The 14,412-nt window shown below is 46.2% G+C and overlaps 1 protein-coding gene across 1 annotated transcript; it reads left to right on the forward strand.

Moving 5' to 3' along the window:
- The first annotated feature begins 262 nt into the window (after window positions 1-262).
- Window positions 263-13,856, forward strand: NDUFS7 (NADH:ubiquinone oxidoreductase core subunit S7). The gene is made up of 8 exons (XM_026699081.2): window positions 263-408; window positions 3,893-3,929; window positions 5,562-5,630; window positions 7,112-7,229; window positions 9,156-9,335; window positions 10,157-10,203; window positions 11,113-11,201; window positions 13,639-13,856. Exons 1-8 carry the CDS (start codon window positions 393-395, stop codon window positions 13,734-13,736), a joined length of 654 nt encoding a protein of 217 aa, XP_026554866.1. The 5' UTR covers window positions 263-392; the 3' UTR covers window positions 13,737-13,856.
- The last annotated feature ends 556 nt before the right edge of the window (window positions 13,857-14,412 follow it).

Below are 14,412 nucleotides of genomic sequence, written 5' to 3' on the forward strand. Positions count from 1 at the left end.
GGGTGAAAGAGACCAAACGGGAAAGCCAAAAAGCAGAAAGGAAGGAGGAAAGAAGAGGAAAAAACTAGAAAGGAAAAAAAGAGGGAGGAAAGGAAGCGCGAATCAAGGAAGGGGGGAAAAAACGAATGAACAGGAAGAAGGGAAGAAATAAAAACTTAATGAAAAGAGGCCGATTAAAGCAAAGAAGAGCTTTAGACACCCCCGCTGTCATCTTCTCTCAGCAGCCGCCAGGGGGCAGTAGCACCGACGCCGACACTCTGCTGTTGCCGGAACTTGAGGCAAGGCGGCTCCGGTTCCAACCCGGAGCGGCAGGGGAGGTGCACTGCCTGTCCTTGTCCGAAGCTAGCAAGGGTGCCTTGAAGGGCTGCGGGGGAGGGGAGGGAGACGCGGCGATGGCTGCGCTGCCCGGTGAGTGCGAGCCGGGGGAGGGAGGCTGCGTGGTGGGTGGGGGACGAGGTTTCAAGGGCGGCAGGAACTAGCCGCCTTGGGGGTGGGGGGGTCGGATGTGCGTGGATAGTGGGAGAAGCTTTTGGGGGCGCGCGCAGGGGCGGGATTCCGCCCACCCCATTTTTCCCAAACCGAGAATAGACAAGTTGGCGGGCACTTAAAGGTCCTCTAGTCCAACCCTGTTCAGGGTAGGGATCCTGAAAACCAATGCTTTTTAATTTGGCCACTTGCAAAGCATGTGGACTTCAATTCCCAGAATCCACTTGCGAAGCATGTAGACTTCAATTCCCAGAATTGAAAGCTGGGCTGGGGAATTCTGGGAATTGAAGTCCCCACATCTTCCAAGTAACCAAGGTTGAATGTTTATGGAGATTCTCAGTCAAAGTGTTGTTTTTTTTCAAGAGGCAACTGGGCTTTATGGTTTTTCTCATCTTTCTTTACCTCTTAAAAAAAGCACCTTTGGGATAACCGAGGTTGAGAAACACTCCTTTAAAACATCCCTGGCCACCTCCACTAACCCGAAAAAAGTTCCCTCGAAGTTTAGGAGCTTCCCCACATATAAACATCCCTCCTTGAATCATTCTCAAATCTCATCTTAGGCTGGACAGCAGGTTAACTGACTTTGGTTTCTGGCTGCCTTCCTGTTTATTCATGTCGGGTTCAATTGATACCTTCTCTTCTATTCCGTTCCAACTCAAAGCAGTGTTCCTCTTCTTCCTTGTTCCCACTTTTGCCCACAATGACAACTAAAAGTTGTTGTTGTCCAATCACTAAGTCATGTTTGACTTTTCACAGCCCGGTGGACCATAGCACAACAGGCACCCATGACCACCACTGTCTCCTGGAGGTTTCCCAAGTTCACGTTCATTGCGTCAGTGACCCTATCTCATCCTCTGCCGTCCTTTTCTCCTTTCTCCTTCCATCCTTCCCAACACCAGGGTCTTTTCCAGTGAGTCCTCTCTTCTCATTAGGTGGCCCAAGTAGTTCAGCCTCAGCAACGAAACGTAGCCCCAGCCAAAATTACTATGAGGATACATAACCACTAAATTAATAGACCATATTTTAAAAGTCCATGAACTTAGCACAGTGTTTGAACTGTTTGGACAGTATATGACATATAAAGAGACTCAGACAGGACTCTACCTGGTTTCTCCAGCTGTAAAGGAGAGGGCAGGAGAATTGTACTTCCAAACTGTTAATATAACTTTATAATAAAGTAGACTTAACTTACAGGTCATCCTTGACTTACAACTGAACAACCACAATTAAGCCCAAAACCCCAATTGCTAAGCCAGGGATTTGCTAAGTGAGTTTTGCCCCATTTTACGACATTTTTGTCACCAATGACTGCAGTTGCTAAGTGACTCATGTCATTAAGCAAATTCGGCTCCCACCCTGTTGACTTGCTTGGTGGAAGATGGCTGTGAAGGTTACACATGGCGATCACAAGATCCCAGGACACTACAACCATCATAAATATGAGTCAGTTGCCAAGTGCCCTAATTTTGATTATTTGACCACAGTGATGACTGCAACAGTCATAAGTCTGGAAAAGCAGCCACAAGTCACTTTTTTCAGTGTTGTTGTAACTTCAAACGATCACTAAACAAATGGTTGTAAGTCAAGGACTACCCGTGTCAGGTTGTGTTTCCTGTCTGGTCTACCTGTTAAGGCTGACAGGGCAGGAGCTTTGAAGCTGCTACTGGGGGGTGGGGGGCAAAACAGGCTTAGATACAGATAATCAGAGTTGGAAAGGACCTTGTAGGTCATCTAGTCCAACCCCCTGCCCAAGCAGGAGACCCTACACCATTTCTGACAGATGGCAGTCAAGTCTCTTTTTGAAAGCTTCCAGTGATGAAGCTCCCACAACTTCTGAAGACAACTTCTGTTCCATTGGTTGATTGGTCTCACTGTCAGAAAGTTCCTCCTTATTTCCAGGTTGAATCTCTCCTTGTTCAGTTTCCATCCATTATTCCTTGTCTGGCCTACAGGTGCTTTGGAAAATAGCTGGACCCCCTTCCTCTTTGTGGCAGCCCCTCAAATATCGGAAGATTGCTATCCTGTCTCCCCTGGTCCTTCTCTTGCCTAGACCAGCCAGGCCCAGTTCCTGCAATCATTCTTCATATGTTTTAGTCTCCAGTCCCCTAATCATCCTGGTTGCTGTTATCTGCATTTTTTCTAGAGTCTCAACATCTTTCTTTGTAGTGTGGTGACCAAAACTGGATTCAGGATTCTAGGTGTGGTCTTATAAGGCTTTATTAGTACTTCACGTGATCTTGATTGTATCCCTCTGTTAATGCAACTTGGGATTGCATTGGCTTCCTGGTTCAGTATAAGAAGAACCTTCAAAAACATTTGTCTCCAAAAATCTTGAATGGTTGGAAAGAACCTATCAGAAGTGAGGGACCCGTCCAGTAAGCTGTAATCTGAGCTCTGAATTAGGAAACTTCTTCCTTGGACAGCGAAAACAAGGCTGGATACACAAACACAGAACCAATTTGGCAACAAACAACTGTCATACCAACGTTCCTTTTGTGACTGACAGGACCTTATTGGTAAACAAATTCTCCCATGAACATAAGAAAATTAGTGCGTCCAGTATTCTTGTTTTGCTTTCTCTCTCCTTTCTAGCTAGGAGACGCATTAGATTTCCATCAACAAAAATTCCCGCAAACTTTTACAGTAAGCTGGGGCTTGGGGACCCCTGGTTTAAACAATATTAAAATTCCTATTAATACGTTGAAGTTGAAAAAGAGGAAGATGGGGAGAATGAATATGTCCCGTAGCTTGGGAAAATTGCAAGAAAAGCTTCTTATTTAGCAAATAGAAAATGGGGGTAAATTTAAGAAGTGTCTCCTGTTGATAGTTGGGCCAAAACCTTTCAGGAGCGAGAATTCCTTTAGCAAAAGTTTCAGCAAAAACTTTGCAGTCTTAAATATAAGATTTGGCCAATATCTTATGAAAGGTTCTGTGTATTGTGTTTTTTTTTTTAAATCAGCTTTTTTATTCTATAAAACTAATCATAAGAAAGATGCAGGGGGATCCTTCTTATACAGGCTGTCCTTGACTTATGATTATAATTGGGGCCAGAATTTCTGTTGCTAAGGAAGACAGTTGTTAAACAAACTGCATCCAATTTTACAATCTTTTTTTTTGTTACGGTTGTTTAGCAAATTGTTAAGTCAATTGTGTGGTTGTTTAAGTGTATCCAGCTTCCCACATCGCTTGTCAGAAGTTGGCCGCAAAGGTCCCAAGTGGTGTTTGCATGACAACACTGCAACCATCTTGCTGGATTCTTGCAACATACTAGGTTGTAATCTGGTTAGCTAGTTTCAAAGCCAGCTGGCTGGAGAATTCTGGGAGTTGAAGTCCATAAGTCTTAAAGTTGCCAAGTTTGGAGACCTCTGTTTTCTTCTTTTCACATCAACCTTTTATTTCTTTTCAGTTTCTTGCATAGTCCCACGTGGCATTTTCCTTCTGAGGTAAGTCTGCCTAAGTCAGCTCTGCAAAGAACTTTTCCCCCCAAACTGAATTGATGCATGAAGCTTGTTGGAGTCCTGTAGAAATTTTTTCTGAGAGTATTTCCCCATTGCCTTAAGTTATTGGTGGATCTGATTTTTCACCTTTGCACATCTTCGGGTGGCACCCCAATTCTGCCCATTCTTGGACCATGAGACTTTCCTCACAATCACTTGTGCTTTTGGAATCTGCCTGGACTCCTACAATGTGCTCTACATGGGGCTGCCCTTGAAGAGCATTCAGAAGCTTCAACTGGTGCAGAATGCAGGGAAGTAAATTGTGAAAGATGTTCAACGCTCCTCTTACCTGAACTGCATCGGTTGCCGTGTGTCTTCAGGTGCAATTCAAGGTGCTGCTGGTTGTCATCTTTAAAGCCCTTCATGGCTCGGGACAGGGTTACCTGAGGGACTGCCTCCTCCCAGTTGGTCCTACCTTATCTGATTTGGTTCAGCAGGTTGGGCACACTGTAGATCCCATCAGCCGAGGAATGTTGGCTGGCGGGGACTAGGAGAAATGCAGTAGCACCTGCCCTCTGGAATATTTTCCCTGCAGACTCAACTCGGTTGAGTTTTCACAAGACCTTCAAGACCTGAAGACCAAATGTGTTAATGGCCCCGTTTCTTAATTAAATGGACATTGGTGGTTATAATTTTTCTCAGTTTCAGAGAGAGAGAGATTCACTTAACAACTATAGCAAGGAATGTCATAAAATGGAGTAAAATTCACTTGACAACTGTCTGGTTTAGCAACAAAAATTTTGGGCTCAGTTGTGACCATAAGTTGAGGATTACTGGTAAAAGCAAGTATAACATAATAGAAACACACACACAAACATATACAACATATGCAAACGCTCCATATGTGTGTGTATTCCTATTATGTTGTACTTGCTTTTACCGGTAATCCTCAACTTATGGCCATGATTGAGCCCAAAACGAGGCAGTTTTTAAGTGAGTTTTACCTCAGTTTATGATCTTCCTTGCCACGGTTGTTAAGTGAATCATGGCCATTGTTAAGTGAACCATGTGGTTGTTAGGTAAATCTGGCTTCCACGGTGACTTCTCAGAAGGTCACAAAAGGAGAGCACATGACCCCCAGGACTGTATAATTGTCCTAAGTATGGGTCAGTTGCTATGACTTGTGGACTTCAACTCCCATGCTGGCTCAGGAATTCTGGGAGTTGAAGTCCACAAGTCCTAAATCTCCATAGATCCTATCTCATTCATGGCTTCTATAGCCTTAGGGAGCCAAGAATGAGATAGGAGCTAGGTCTGTGGAGATTTTCTGTCAGGACAGACTTGGAAACAGATTCTTCCAGTCTGACCAGAATAGCTGCAGTGATGGAATCCACAAAACCTGGCTGGTCTCCTTCTCTTTGTCCACTAGAGAGAGAAGACGGAGCCAGTCTGAATGTCTTCCTAATCTTTTCCCTATTTTGAAGCTTGAAGTGTGTTTTTGAACATCTGCATTTTCTTCAGGGCCATCCCTACAGCTGTTTACATTCTGTGGCTTTCAGCATAGGCTTCCTACCCGGTAGGGTTGTTGTGCAATCCGACTTTGAAGACTCTCTTAACTGTTGGCTGTTCTTTCAACAGGCCCATTTTGGGTTCCACCAGTTCTTCCCGCTTGCTGCATCAGACGCCTTCCGCCGAGAGTACTGACAGGTATTCTCTGCTCCTGGGACACCTGATAATTACCCTTTTTATTGATTTATTTACTCCCAAGTGGCACAGAGGCCTAGAAGGTGGAGCTCTCATCTCATCCCAATCGGGAGGCTGTTGAGTTCGATCCTAGATAGCAGCAGATATTTCTTTCTCTGGGCTCAATGCGTAAATTGTCTGCTGCGAACTCCACGTAGGTGTCAGGGAGGGCATCTGGCCAGTAAACACTGGAACTCTGTTCAGTCGCTTCAACTTCACCCTTATGCAACCTTATAATGGGTTATTAACAGAAAAAAATTTGATTTACTAACTCCAATTCTTACACTGAACCAATCAAGAAGACATTGCTTAGAGAAAGGACCTGTGATGACCCAGGGTGGGATACAAAAGCAGCAAAGTCAAACAAAAAGGGTGAAGTCCCTTTAATTCCTTCAACTTGGCTTTAAAGGTCCAATTATCATTGACTGGAGAAAAAACTCCCCCACAAACAGTTGCGAAAAGGAAGAACTTCCTTCAAACTCAAAATACATATAAATTATAAATAGAAAAAAAGCAACACAAACCACACTGAAGAATTAATGAGACAAGGCAGGATAAAGGCTTGAAGACGGCCACAGATATCAAAATACACACACTGGGAAGGATGCCAGAACTCAGATAAGAACTGACAAGCTAGAAATATTTTCACGCTTTGCTTCCAGCACTGGTCCATGCGCAGTTTGTCCTTTTAAACAGTCCTCACAGCTGCAGCCCATGAAGGGGATCAAGGCCCTTTCCTCCCCCGTAGACCACACCATTAACTTTTCTCCCTTATCCGCTCCTCCCTGTGTGCCCTAGGATGAAGTGGGGATGGGCCTGGGTCTTCCTCTGAATGCCCAGCCGGCCTGTGCCCTTCCCCAGTTTCCTCCACAACCTCCGGAGCCACACTCCCACTCGGCTGTTCCTCCTCTTCCTCGGAGTCAGATTCTAACTGGGGCATGACAGGGCCAATCCTTGCGTGCAGGAGAGGTTGCTCTAAAGAAAGGCGGCGGGGGACAGGACTCACCAAGCAGGATGAGAATGGCATCCCTGCATATGGCATCCCCTCAGCAGGGATGTTCAGCCAACATTACAGTACCCAAAAACGTATGCACAAGCTAATTTAATTTCTGCTTAGTCTCTGATGAGATGGATCCCAGTCCCTACTAGCACTGGTGATGTTACCTAGTCGGGTAATGAAACGTCTGCAGGAACCCAGCCAAGCTCAGAGAGCACCAACGACCCCACAGCTCAACCCTGAGCTACAAATATTCTATATGCAAACGTTGAACCCCTGATCATCCATTTTTTCAGGCGCTTCGTTCAGACGGTGTCAGAGGCAGAGTGTTGAGCTTTGGGTCGTTGGTGCCCGGAAGCCAAAGTAGCTTTGGAGAGTTCCAAGATTGGGGGGATTTGTCCAGGGAAGGTGGGCTTTGTTTCAGAACCCGTGGATTTGTTGGTCGTAGTTCTGTCCAGGTGCAGGAAAAGAGCAGTGCCGTTCTTCCAAAGAAGCCGCCGCTTCCCAGCAGCCGAGGGGAATATGTGGTCACGAAGCTGGATGATTTGATCAACTGGATCCGTCGAGTAAGTAGCAGCAGTGTCTGACCAGTTGGGGTCCCCCCTGTTCGAAGAAAGTTTTCACCCAAAGCATCTCCTGAGTTTGAAATTCATTTGATATCAGTTGCAAATGCATTCCGATGTCAGTTTCTGAATGGCAGCCCTGCGCCCTGCTTTTCAATGCATTAGAGGAGGGGTCCCCATCTGTATCAGTGGTGTCAAACTCAGTTGCATTGAGGGCCGCAACTAGAGTCGTGTTTGACCTGGGTGGGGCATGGCCAGGGGCCATGTGGCTGGGGTGGGCATGGCGATGGCGGGTGTGATGGGGGCACCTGGGGACTCGTGTCGGGGCCCCTAAAGTGGCCAAGTGCTAAAGCAGGCCTTCCCTGAGACCCTCACTCACTCTCATTATAATCTTCCTTCCTTCCTTCCCCTCTTTCCTTATTTTTCCTCCCTTGCTCTCTTCCCTTCTTTTTCTTCATCTTTCTTCTTTCCCTTTCTTCTTTCCTTCCTTTACTCCTTTTTCCTTCCATCTCCTTTCTTTTTTCCTTCCCCTCTTTCCTTCTTTTTCCTCCCTTGCTCTCTTTCCCTCTTCCCTTCTTTTTCTTCATCTTTCTTCTTTCCCTTTCTTCTTTCCTTCCTTCCTTTACTCCTTTTTCCTTCCATCTCCTTTCTTCTTCCTTCCCCTCTTTCCTTCTTTTTCCCTCCCTTGCTCTCTTCCCATCTTCCTTTCTTTGTCTTCATCTTTCTTCTTTCCCTTCCTTCCTTCCTTCCTTCCTTTACTCCTTTTTCCTTCCCTCTTCCATCTCCTTTCTTCTTCTTTCCTTTCTTTCCTCTTTTTCCCTTCCTTGCTCTCTCCCCATCATCCCTTCTTTTTCTTTTGTCTTTCCTTTTTCCCCTTCTCCTTTCCTGTCCCTTCTTGACTGCTCAAATGCAAAAGGGGAAACATTTCTCCTTTTGTTTTTAGTTTGCTTTGATAGCCTCTGCCAGCGAAAACATGCCCCTCCCCCGCTCCATTTTCACTAGCAGAGGCACCGCGGGCCCGTCCTGCGCTGTTTCTAGGCTGGCTCCATGGGCCACATCTAAGCACCCCTTAGGTCCTTGAAATTGACACCCCTGGTCTATATTAAAACCTAAATAAACTAAAATCCAGAGATTAAAAGCAAAGACATATAGGGAGGGCGGGGGCAGAGTGGGGGGTGGGGAGTTGGGATCTGTTATTACTCAACCAACCACCTCCACTGCACTGATCTCTCACTGGAGACCCAAGCCAGCTGGCAGAGCCAAGTCTTGGAGCCCTTACAAACGGGTGGGGGCCAACCTCACATCGGGAGGGGGGGGCGTGTTAGCTCTGAGATCCAGCTGCCAAGTTTGTTATAAGGAATGCAAAGGGGGTGGTGGTGGTGAAGGAGTTGGAAAGTTCAAGGTTATTCCGTATGTCGCATTAAAAAAATTCCAGCTGCAGTTAATTGGTTCTCGAGATTAAGGAAGTGTAAGGAGCGGGAGGAGAAGAAGGTGGATTTTGTGACATGCGCTGAAAGCGACTTTCAGTTTGGAAATGCCATAGAAGTACCAGAGCTGTTCCTAATAAATCAGTTGGAGATTATACTTGTCTCGGAGTGATTGATTACCGTGGACAATTCTGGATGCCTAACGAGGGGCGGGGCAAGATATTCCAGAAGGCAGGAGCCACAGCAGAGAAGGCCCTGCTTCTGGACCCTGCCAGTTAGAATAATTGGTCTGGCGGGAGCTGCAGCATGTCGGCACGGATTGGATGGGCCAGTCCCCAGTGGGATGAGACGGTCCCTCAAATAACCTGGACCCATGATAGGATAAAAGAATGAGGGGAAACCAAGGTTAGCCTGCAGTCGTGGTCAGGGCTATTTGGCGTAAAAGGGAAGCAGAGAGACATCAGTGCTGTATGTTCGACGCCGCCTCCTTTTCTTCCTTCAGAGCTCCTTGTGGCCAATGACCTTCGGCTTGGCATGTTGCGCCGTCGAGATGATGCACATGGCCTCTCCCCGCTACGACATGGACCGCTTTGGGGTGGTTTTCCGGGCCAGTCCCCGGCAAGCCGATGTCATGATTGTGGCTGGTACTTTGACCAACAAGATGGCCCCTGCCCTCCGGAAGGTACGACTATGGTCTTTACTCAGCCCTTCAGGGAGGGAATCGAGTGACCTTTTGTGTCCTCACTCCAATGGCCAAGGTTTGTAGAACTAACGGAGGAGCCTGTGATGACCCGGGGCGTGGCACAAAGGTAACATAGTCAGATAATCAGTAGGAGTCCCTTTATTAGCTCCAACTTTGCCCCCAATGTCCTGGTTACCTTCTGGGCTGGAGAAAAACTCTCCCAGGTACAGCCTTTGGCTGCAGAGAATCAAGTCCAAAACATTGTCAACAAAAACTGTAACTATAAGTCCAATCAAGGCAAGATGAGGTAATTAGTCCGGCAGGGCAAGAGAAGGAATTCCAGACGTGAAGGAACAATAGTATTTCAACACGGTTGGGAGGATGCCAGGAATGCAGATAACCATAGTCAACACAAGATAAACTCATGTTTGTTCCCAGCAGACGCCGCACTCAGCTTTCATGGCTTTTAAACTCTCATTCCCAGGTGTGGCTAATGAAGGGAATCAGGGCCCTTTCCTCCCCCATAAGCCACACAACTCACGTTGCTCTCTTCTCCGTATCTCCCTTCGTGTCCTAGGATGAAGAGGGGGTGGGCCTGGGTCTTTCTCTGAACTCCTCTCCCTTGTTCTACCTCTCCCCTGCTCTGCCCAGCCGGACTTTGCCCTTCCACAGCCAACGAAGCCACATTCCCGCTCCCTGTCAGCTGTTCGGCTTCCTCCTCAGGGGCATGACATTATTAGAGTCCCAGCACTCAATGGTCTGAGGCAGGCATGCTATGTTTGTCAAATCAAATGCAAACGTTCACATTTCTTTCTTGGCAGGTTTATGATCAGATGCCCGAGCCACGTTATGTGGTGTCCATGGGGAGGTAAGTTCTCACTGAGTATTTTATTATCCTCAGAACTGGCTCCACCGCAGCTCGTTTATACAGCAAAACTGACCAGGTCATTATTTCCCGCAGATGTTTTAATCTTTTCTGCCGACAATGAGAATTTTGGGTCATTTGAGAATAACAAGATTATAAATCTTCCAAGCCATTGCAAAGGAGATTGTTTTGGGGCGGGGGTGGTGGTGTTAGAATGGGGGGGGCATCTATGCTACTGCAGAGAGTTTTAGAGGTTGAATGAAAAAAAACTTGAGTGTGTAGATAAGGTCAATTTTCTTGGAATTAGTCCCACAGCTGAGAAGGCTAACTTATTCCAAATCCATGTTTCTTTGTATGTTAGTTTAAATCAGGAGTTACTTAGGATTAAAACTAGACCCTTCAATCTTGATTCACTTACATGTGTCGTGCGAACATTGCCATGGGCCCTCCTTTGATTGCATCCTTGCACTTTCATTGACTAAGACAGTCCTGGTGGAATCATTTAATGTGATCATTACTGGCTTTTCTGAAAAAAAATATCCCTGAAGTGGCAGCTCCGTCGATGGCAGCAGAAATAGACAAACCAGGCTGTTCAGCCGTACCATTGTTTGGTAGTTTTTTTGGGGGGTCCCCAAAGTCTCACCCACCCCCTTACATAAATTTAAGTTAGTTGGATGACATAATGGTGGCACTTTAAAGTTGATTTCCTACCCATAATTGGCTCCATCTTGGTGACTATAAGATGTGTGGTCTTCAACTCCCAGAATTCCTTTCTGTTCCGGGCATCTGGGTTCTCCCAGGGCTGACAAGTCAAAAGTGATCTATCATCCAGAAGGAAACAGGCCTCCACTATGATAAAGGGTTGCTTTTCAAATGATCCCAGCACGGTTCCTTTTATTTATTTATTTTCAGCTGTGCCAATGGTGGAGGTTACTATCATTACTCATATTCCGTGGTGCGGGGCTGTGATCGGATCGTGCCCGTGGACATCTATGTGCCAGGTAAAACAAAACACACAAAAAAAGCCATCAAGAGGTCTCTTCCTAGCTGGTCTTCCCCAAACTTCATCCCCCAAAAAGAAGGTCATTTGTGTCCAGATAAAAGAATCCAGGCTTCACTTCAACACTGGGCAAGGAATTCAGCTTAGTTATAGATCAGTGTTTTTCAACTGTGGCAACTTTAAGATGTCTGGACTTCAACTCCCAGAATTCCCCAGCCAGCTGGCTGGGGAATTCTGGGAGTTGAAGTCCAGACACCTTAAAGTTGCCACAGTTGAAAAACACTGTTAGAGGCAACAAGTGAGTTGTCAGGAACCTTTGTTAAAATCAACATTTTTAAAAATGCAGACTGATAACCCCCATCTTTACTCTTCCCTGAAGTTTAGAGAAGTTTGCTCTTCTCTTCTGCCCCATTTAATGCTGCAACATCCAGGCGACCAGTAGGTGGAAGCAGAGAGCTGGGGTTGGCTCATATGCTGGGGTTGTCTACTACAGCAGGGGTCCCCAACCTATGAGCCATGGCCTGCTACTGTGGCAGTGGCTGGTTGACGCTGTGTGTGCACCGCAACAGGGCTGCATGAGTGGCTGGCTGGTGTGTGTGTGTGTACGCTCAGGGCCACACATCGCCCCGCTCAAGCATTGCACACAGTCTTGACCGTATTCCTGCGAGCAATGGGTGCTTGCATGCATGCTGGTGCATACCCCTCCCTCCCACAAAGCCACCCTCTTTCCCTCTCACCCCACCCCAACTCCGGTCCGCCAACCGGGAAAAGTTGGGGAACTCTGATCTACAGGTCACATGGAAAACAGGTCGGTCTCGACTTACCACTGCTCATTTAGCAACTGTTCTCAAAGTTCACACAACCATTGCCGCATCCCACGCCAATCAAAATGGAGGTGCTTAGAAACCGGCCTGTATTTACCATTTTTGTGACTTTCCCAGCCCGCTTTGGACAAGCCAAGTCAGTGGGGGAAGCCAGATTCACTTAATGACCGCATGATTCACTTAACAGCTGTGTTGGAAGGGAAAATCCCTCTGGTTCAGTTCTAAGCCGGGAGAAAGGCACGGGAAACAAAATGGAGGATGGGGGCTAAGTGGGAAGAAAGGTTACATTGATTGATGAGGCAGAAGCACCAACCCCGTGTAATTCTGGGACAGCCGACAAATTGGAGTTGAGAGTGGGTGGGCTTATAGACCTTCTTTGGGTTTTGTACTTGAGCTTCCTGTTCCTGTGCAAGAACATATCCTTTTGGCTGTTGTCAGATTCCTATGGGCTCTACAGGCAAAAGGGGAAATGCAAATCTTAGGTGCTTGTCTGAGCTAAGTTTGTCAACCTTTTGTTTGCTGCTTATCTGGAGTTTCAGTCTGACCCCAGTCTTTCTGAAAGGATTACCAAATCTGCATTTCTAAAAGCTGGCCTCCTCAGTTTCTGCTTGGGGGTAGAGAAACGGGGGCTGATTTCTATCTCTCTTAAGCGCATGCATCTCCATTTCTCCCTTTCAGGGAAATATTCTATCCCGCCTTTTTAATATTCCCCAAAATATTTCATTCTTCTGGGGGAGAGAGGGGGGGCTTCCCACAGCTGCAGTGATCTGTTTAACAACCATGTAAAATCAGGTGCTGTTCACTTAACGGTTGTCTTGCTTAACAACAGAAGTCCTGGTCTCGGTTTTGGTCGTTAAGTCAAGGACTGCTTATCTTGCAAAGCTACATTGAAGGGCCTTTTTTTATACAGGTAGTCCTTGGCTTATGACCAAAATTGAAACCAGGACTTCCGTTGTTAAGCAAGACAACTGTTAAGTGAATGGCACCTAATTTTGCAGTTGATAAGAGAATCATGTTGTTAAGTAAGTCCAGCTTCCCCCACTGACTTCAAAGGAAGGTCACAAACGACAATTATGTGGATAAATACCCCATAATAATATGCCAGTTGCCAGGCACTCAAATTTTGATCATATAATCATGGAGACGCTACGACAGTCATAAGTGTGAGGACTGGTTGCAAATCCCTTTTTTCAGTGCTGTTGTAATCGTGCTGTTTGAATCGTTGCTAAACAAATGGTTGTGATGAAGGCCCCGGGTGCTCTCTGAGGTTGGTGGTTTTCTTGCAGACATTTCCTGACTAACCTAGGCAACGTCATCAGTGCCTGGAAGAAAGGAGTGGGGTTTGTCTGAACACTCCCTGCTAGCACTGATTGTGTTGCCCAGTTTGGCCATAAAATGTCTGCAAGAAAACCAGAGAGCACCAAGGACCCCTCATTTCAACCTTAAATTACAAATAAGTTGTAAGTCTATATAGTTCTCAGTCCTAGAAGCTTTGCTACGTCTCGGAGCAATTTATGTTGGGAGAGCTGGATAAAGCGAGATCCCCTTGCTACGGCCTGGGAATTTTAAGATCTTCCCTCCACCTTTTTGAGGTCAATGTTTTGCCTCTTGCAGGCTGCCCTCCTACCGCTGAGGCCCTCCTGTATGGGATCCTGCAGCTCCAGAGGAAGATTAAACGAGCGAAAGCTATCCAGATCTGGTATCGGAAATAACGGGCTTGTTTGCAAGCAGCCATGTTCAAAATGGCCGCCCTAACTGTAGCTGTAGCACGCGTGTTAAACTGCTGTGTATAAACTTTGTCAATAAACGTATAATTATTCTATCTGGAGAAATGGGTTTGGAGCTTTTGAATGCTGCCTGCAAGGAGTATAAACCCTTCCATGCCCTGTCATCCAGTCAGAGCTGAAGAAGCTTCTTGAATGAGAAGCGAAACATCTTCAAAAGAAAAAACAAAAGTCCAGTTGCCCTTTGAAAAAGCACCTTTGGATCTCTAACAGAGTGTGTGCTATTAAGCACCAACACCCCGATCAACATCTAAAAAGACACACACAACAGGCACCATAAAAATACCACACGCAGAACTGCCCCAAACACACACACCGCTAGAAAAAAAATTCCCCGAGAATGGGCTCCAGCACAGAAGCTCAGAAGACAAAATCTCAGGTCCCGGTGAGCAACCCAGAATGGATCCTCCAAATCAAGGATTACCTTATAATCCACCTGTCTCGTTACCAGCCAGTTTCCATCATATTCAGAATCACACGGACGAAAATCTGAGTTTTAAGGAAAGGTTTGACTCTATGACGCACATACAGATGATTAGGCTCAACGCATTGTCAACTCATTAAAAAAATTTCTATGGTCTTTTTAGAGTTGCCAACAGAAAGG

Source organism: Pseudonaja textilis, chromosome 1 (genome assembly GCF_049901715.1).
Source record: "Pseudonaja textilis isolate UNSWEBS1 chromosome 1, rPseTex1.2, whole genome shotgun sequence".
NCBI classification, from domain to species: Eukaryota; Metazoa; Chordata; class Lepidosauria; order Squamata; family Elapidae; genus Pseudonaja; species Pseudonaja textilis.